At 46.2% G+C, this 6,626-nt stretch overlaps 3 protein-coding genes across 3 annotated transcripts; all 3 read left to right on the forward strand.

Moving 5' to 3' along the window:
- Window positions 1-695: 695 nt before the first annotated feature.
- Window positions 696-1,237, forward strand: N7481_008608 (uncharacterized protein; the record flags this gene model as incomplete). The annotated part of the gene is given in 2 exon segments (XM_057267827.1): window positions 696-956; window positions 974-1,237. The coding sequence occupies 2 exon segments, from the start codon at window positions 696-698 to the stop codon at window positions 1,235-1,237; spliced, it is 525 nt and encodes a 174-aa protein (XP_057118504.1).
- A 67-nt stretch (window positions 1,238-1,304) lies between these two features.
- N7481_008609 (uncharacterized protein) lies at window positions 1,305-2,174 on the forward strand (the record flags this gene model as incomplete). The annotated part of the gene is made up of 1 exon (XM_057267828.1): window positions 1,305-2,174. One exon carries the CDS (start codon window positions 1,305-1,307, stop codon window positions 2,172-2,174), a length of 870 nt encoding a protein of 289 aa, XP_057118505.1.
- A 1,506-nt stretch (window positions 2,175-3,680) lies between these two features.
- N7481_008610 (uncharacterized protein) lies at window positions 3,681-4,196 on the forward strand (the record flags this gene model as incomplete). The annotated part of the gene is made up of 1 exon (XM_057267829.1): window positions 3,681-4,196. The coding sequence occupies one exon, from the start codon at window positions 3,681-3,683 to the stop codon at window positions 4,194-4,196; it is 516 nt and encodes a 171-aa protein (XP_057118506.1).
- Between the last annotated feature and the right edge of the window lie 2,430 nt (window positions 4,197-6,626).

Genomic DNA, 6,626 nt, shown 5'->3' on the forward strand with positions numbered 1-6,626 from the left:
AGCAAACCCCTTACGTCCACGGGTCCAGACAAAGTAGGACAGGGCTGGTGCGGAATCGCCTATCATAATAATTGATTGAATCGGCATAATCTTTCTCATGCATCCTGTGGGGGGAGTGGAGAACACACTGTCATCTCAAGCTCGAGATGCTACTAACAGGAACAAATTATGTGAAACTCAACGAGCCCCGTTGTGACAATGACACTCTAAAAAAATGTATGACGATGTCCCTTGAATCCTTACATTTACGCTGAAGGGGTTGAGTCACATTTTCTGCCAACTGAAGCCATCTTCGCCAAGCGAAGCTCAGTCCCTCGCATGGGAGAACAAGACGCCAGTCTTGTTTTCGGTGTGGTTACACAGATCTATGCGTGCAGTTCAGCTGCCTCGTAAAAAGAAGATTTCAAAAAAGCAAGGTTGGCATTACACAACACTGGGATTTGCGGACTATTAGACATAAGTTTGTAGTTTTATGCAATACAATGCAATGCACGACCTCAAGATAGACGAACTTGAAGCTGCCTAGCATAAAGGGGCTGGGGTTGGGATCAGCCATTCATTACCCACCTTTCCACTGCCAGTGGTCGATACAAAATAGGAGTAGGTATAAAGTTAGACTGGAGGTTAAGGGTTCCAAGTTGTAGGCACGTTTTTTGAACTTGGATCAACAGCCAAAACTCCTCAACACCGACAACATGGCGGCCGTATTGCGCCTACTCAGACCGTCTCTGGCAAAAACTCCACCTCCCTTTGCTGAGAGCGACGACGTCTATCCCGTTCTTATGCTAGACAACACCAAGACGCTGCGAGACATTGTCGTCACATGGACGCTGTGCTTCAACGATGTGCTGGATGCGGACAACTTGTACGCATCACTGTCAAAGCTATTGGAGATTGGCGACTGGAGGAAGGCCGGGGGGCGGCTGCGGTTAAAGGTTACCTCTTGTTTTGATAATGTGTGACTACTCAATAGCTGCTGATTGGCCAGCAGAATAGAGAGCTGGAAATTCATATCCCGCGGGCCTTTACGGCAGAACGTCCTGCTGTGTACTACACCCACCAAGCCCTAGACATGAATATTGAAGACCACCCGCTGGCGAAGTCCCTCCCGAAAGCCACTGAAGCCCCGTCCATCCAACCTGGGCCCCAGGTCTTTCGAGCTTTTGCGGCTTGTGAAAATGCGCCGGAAAAGCTTGAAGACTTCATCTACCAGGACCCCAACTGTCGCTCCATATAACTTCGTTCAACGATGCGACGCTCGTGGCTCTCTTATGGCCACACACACTAATGGATGTCATGGGCCAATGGGCCAGCAGGCCCTCCTGCACGGTTGGTCTCTGGTGCTAGCTGGCCGAGAGTCCGAAGTGCCACCCATGCTCGGAGCACGAGAGGACGCCCTATATGTAGCGACAGATACATCCGTGGAACAGGAGGAGTTTATAGTGGGACAGAAGCAGTTGAGGGGATGGAGCATGCTCATGTTTGGGCTTCGATTCGCTTGGGACCTTATGTGGAATCAAGTTGTCGAGACGCGCACCATCTTCTTGCCTAAGAGGGCGGTGAATGAGTTATGTCGCCAGGCACGGGGCGACCTGGCGGCTCAGGATAACGGGGAGCAGAAGCCCTTCATCAGCGAAGGTGATGTGCTGACAGCGTGGTCAGCGCGCGCAGTGGCGTCCTCCCTACCGAAGCCACGACCCGTGACGGTGCTTCATGCGCTCAACACGAGATTCCGTCTCACGCCCCTGCTTCAGGCCTCCGGGGTTTACATCCAGAACATGGCGGTTGCAGCTTTCAAATTTCTGTCTTCCGAAGTCGCGACTGGACCACTAGGGCCTATCGCTCGGGAGAACCGCCGCCATCTGATAGAGCAGTCGACCGAGGCTCAGGTACTGGCCTTACTTCGCGAGCTCCAACGGGAATTTAAGTCCGGCAGTGATGCAACGCTGGTGTGCGGTGAACCCGACGCCGTACTTATACCCTTCACCAATTGGACAAGGGCCAATCTGTTCAAAGTGGTCGACTTCAGCCCCGCGGTTGTACGTGTTGGGGAGACGGCGCAGTCAAGAAATAACCCGCTTGGCACTATGGTCTTCCACCACGCGCAATCAATACGACAAATTCCCGCAGCTAGAAACGCGTGCGTTCATGGCTCTGGGCAAAGACAACAGTGATAATTACTGGCTGACTGGGCTTTTGTTGCCCGCGACTTGGCTCAAGATCGAGGAGCAACTAAATGGGATGTAATGACGGCGCCAATAAGACGGAAAATAGCTCTGCTAGATGTAGATAATGCTGCGATATAAGGCAGTTGCCGCTTACGAACGAACCCGCAGCATGGGAAATAATTCCTACGCTATCTATACAAAGAACTAAGTTAATTTCTTGGACTTCATGTCCTAGATATAACCTATTGTATCCCCTCAGAAATAACAATTCAAGCTTCCTTTAGTCTACAACAGATATTAGACACCGGCACTCTCGGTGTTGAGGTCTATTCGACTTAACGAATGTAGAAAAGTCGACTAATACTGCGAATCCATAACTAACTATGCCTTTCTATGGTGAACTTATACCGGCACCCTTCTGGAAAGCTAATTGCACTCTCTGGATTCAGCTAGGGAGCTATCTAATCTTTGTTCCTGAAGTAATCCTTGGCGCATTCTAATAAGTTCTTCTGTTTTGTCGTCGGGACACGACCCACGCACGAAAGTGCCGGAAATACCATCTCGACGATCTATAAAAGGCACGCTCTTTGGAGTTGCGAGCAAAAAGTGAAACGCAGCCTTTGCAATCGCTGTATAGTAACAAATCCAGCTTGAAGAAATACACCGACCATAGTAGCTAGGTATGATAATTATATACGCTATGCAAATGAAACGACCAAGCTCAGTTTGCATGTTGATCTATGTAACGATCGAAGCTCTCTCGGTGCCTGATCACGTAACGCAGGCAGCCGCTCATATATAGATAGTTGTGATGAGAGCTTCTCTCCTTCTTCTCTTCTCTCTCTCAGCTCAATACCTTCGTGCAATACTACTGCTATCCTTCCAAGCATCTAAGTCCTTACATAGTATTAAGCTCACCCCATTCTCATTCTCACTCCCACCCCCCTGAACACCTAAGGTTGTACAGACGCACGCTTGCTTTGCTTACGCAACGTCTCAGCCACTCGAGACCATTCCATCCAATCAAACCCCCGAATCAAACCGAACCGACCAATCCACGCACCAAGATAGTCCTTGATCATTCCACGAAGCCTAAGAGCAGCGGCTCGAAGACACGAACCAAAGAACCTCGTATCGAAGAAGTTAGTAACGACGCTGACGATCGCTCCGCTCACGACACGACTAAATCCGAACCCAAAGATAAACCGATCACTCCCACCCCCATAACTGCGAAAAAGGTACTCACTGCCACTGCCACTGCCACTGCCACTGCCACTATCAATAAGGGCAAGCAGAGAGATAACCGCCGCGGCTCATTCTTTATATCACACAAAGATAGCCTCTACAAGTTCAAGAACCCTAAAGATCTTCAGACATACCTCCAGGAGGACCTTGAACACTTCTATCACCTGATCAATAACCAGGCTGAAGTCACTAATCAACACACAACTAACCAAGAGGCTCTCGAAGAGATCCGCCAGCAGGTCGGACGAGTTATAAGTAATTTACAAAATGCCCAAGAAGATCTACAAGAAGCTAACGAAGATCGTGACCGTCTGCGAGAGAAACTCCGCCGGAGCCAGCAGCCTGAAGAAAGAATCCCTTATCGATCCTATTGCGCTCGAGAAGAGCCTAAACCACGTGTGCGCTCTCGCTCTCGTTCACTGTGTTGATTACAGCGTTGCTCCCGCTCTAGATCCTGTTATTGCTTACGCTCATAGGGTAAGTCTTCGAAGACCTATAAGCTTGCTAATCCCCCCTGTCTTCTCTGACAGAGCTAGTGACATAAAGTTTCGCAGCTGGCGCACTGCGATGGAAGGTAAACTGCAAGCTAACAGGGATCACTTTCCGACTGTGAAGCTCCATAAGACGTACGTTGCAAGCCGCCTAGACAGCGCTATATATAACCAAGTTGTTCTAGGGCTAAGTATCTTCGACGACGACAATAACAACAATAACCCCTCCTTCGATAACAAGGACAACATCCTAGATTATCTAAAGAATATCTACAAAGACCCTGTTCGCTAAGAGAGAGCCAAGCACAAGCTTGAACAACTAAAGATAAAGCCTACTGACAAATTTACTATCTTCCTTACTAATTTCACTTATCTGGCCAATAACGCACAGATCCCTAACCACAAGTGAGTGTAACTACTCCAGCGAAAGATAAACACAAAGCTATAACACAAGCTTACTAAAAAGGCCACTAAACCAGATATCACCTTCAGTGAATATATTAACAAGGCTTACTATACTGCTGCTCTTCTGAAGATTATAAATGCTAATAAACAAGTTCAAAAGTCTCTCAACCCAAAACCGAACATCAGCACCAGCGCTAATAAATTATCATCTCGAAACCAACGACCAGGAACCTATTCCTCCTCTGCTATAACCAATAACCCTCCTCCTCCCCTCTCAACATAGCCAAACAGCTTAAGCGAAGAACCAAGGGATATTGCTTCAAATGCAACAAGACAGGCTATATTAGTAAGAATTACCCGAAGCGTACGCTACGCCTATCGAAGGAGCCTAAACCTATTGCCGCTGTTAACCTTACTAACATAGAAGTACCTGCTCCCCCAGCACCCACCGTCAATACAGGAAAAGCCTAGGTCTGGTAAAAGTCTCCTTACCAGACAGACCTAAGATATCCCTAATAGATCTGGATTTATCTGAGTTAATAATCTCGAAAGCCTTTGTACTAAAGCTACAGCTAGTTTATAATAGACGATTATTCTCTATTTCAGCCCTTTAAGATACTAGAGCACAAGGATATATATATATCAACACCTCGTTAGTAGTACAGTTGTATATAAATAGCGGTATATATGTCAAGAAGTTCGATAACCCAATCCCTGTAAAGGGCTATAATAAACACCCTGGCACACCGATAACCTATTTTGTCCGGTTTACGCTGTATATTAACAGACATCGACAGTTACAAATCTCTATAATGATCACCGATCTGGGGCAATATAATATTATACTCAGACAGGATTAGTTTGATTACTTCCAGGTTCTCGCCGATTGCCACAATAACTAATTAATCTAGCCCGACGAGATATTATTACTAGATAAGGTTGCAACGAAACTCATCGTCCCGATGCCCTATGCGATATTAAAGAGACCCACTGTCAACGCTGACCACCAAGCAGATACTAACCAAAGAGATCTGTTAATTAAATCAAAAGCCTCACAGAAAAAAGATATCGACAAATAATAAAGAAGATAGACCGAGCGATCTCCTAAGAAGAAGAGAAAGAGAAAAACCTAACAGAGGCAGAGTTTCCTGCCAGAAAACAATCTCCCCCTCCCCTGAGCAAGTAACTCCTCATTCCCCCAGTTAAGATTACCGCGATCAGAGCGGTAGTGTGAAGGGCTACAGCCGAATTGATTCAATTGAGCGGTGCCTGCATGCAGTTTATCTAAAGCTTGGAGAAGGGTAAGAAAAAGGGGGCGACCCGCGGTGAGTAAATATCCTGGTGAACTGATAGATCACATCGCACAGGCGAAGCCTGGGCCATATATCGGGACCTGGCCCGTTACAATCCCCCATCGAATCAATTCTCGTTTTATTCTTCCCTGGTCCTTCTTATTGTATTTCTCTCTTACTGGATATCTTGCCCTGTCCAATGTTCTACCTCTTCTAACTTTCTTCAAATTCCCTCCCAACATACTTCTTTACCATTCCAAAATATCTCTCTTGCCACCTCCTCTATTTGGGTTTCCCTTACATTATGTGCATATATCATCACTTCGATTTTTCTTCTTTGGTTGCTTTTATGATAATATATCTCCTGAACTATCCCTTGGTCCGATATCTTATTAAAAAATCTACTCTGTACAGCTGTATAACCCCCTGCTTCCTCCTGACCATAATACTGTTATATCCCTGGCATTTGGGATCGTTGACTTCCGGACACCTGGACCCCGATCTTTCTTGTACTATTGGAATATATATATTGCGAATATGATCGTTTCTTGGTGATTTTTATCCGGTGGTATCATTCTAGTATTCTACCAAAATATTGATCCTACACAACCGGCTATTCACTACACTTCTCCCGTCTATGGTATGCCCGCCGTAACTATATAAACTCCTCCGTTAAGTGTAACCGTTTCTGTGCTGTCCCTGTACTGCTTGACCCAAATACTGAATTATCCCTTTATTATTACTCTCGGGATTCACTACCCTCTGTGCCTCTAATCGCTGAAACCAACGCTGCTGGATCTTATTGTCCTTTTTGGCCCCTTGACTATTATGGTAATAGTTGGAATCAAAACCGTACGGTATCCTTGATACTGCTTTTGGATATCCTTACTATGGTTGGCGTAATGATCGCCCAGTAGATATATGTGCTGGGATATACTATACTAATAATGTGTAATATAATCGGTATAATGGATCTTCTTGCGGACTATAGATATCTAATCCTTGCTCTCCTTGGGGATTATTCT

The sequence above is a fragment of the Penicillium waksmanii genome (genome assembly GCF_028829765.1).
Source record: "Penicillium waksmanii strain IBT 27052 chromosome Unknown utg000008l:1.0-5622682.0:1.0-5626561.0, whole genome shotgun sequence".
NCBI lineage: Eukaryota > Fungi > Ascomycota > Eurotiomycetes > Eurotiales > Aspergillaceae > Penicillium > Penicillium waksmanii.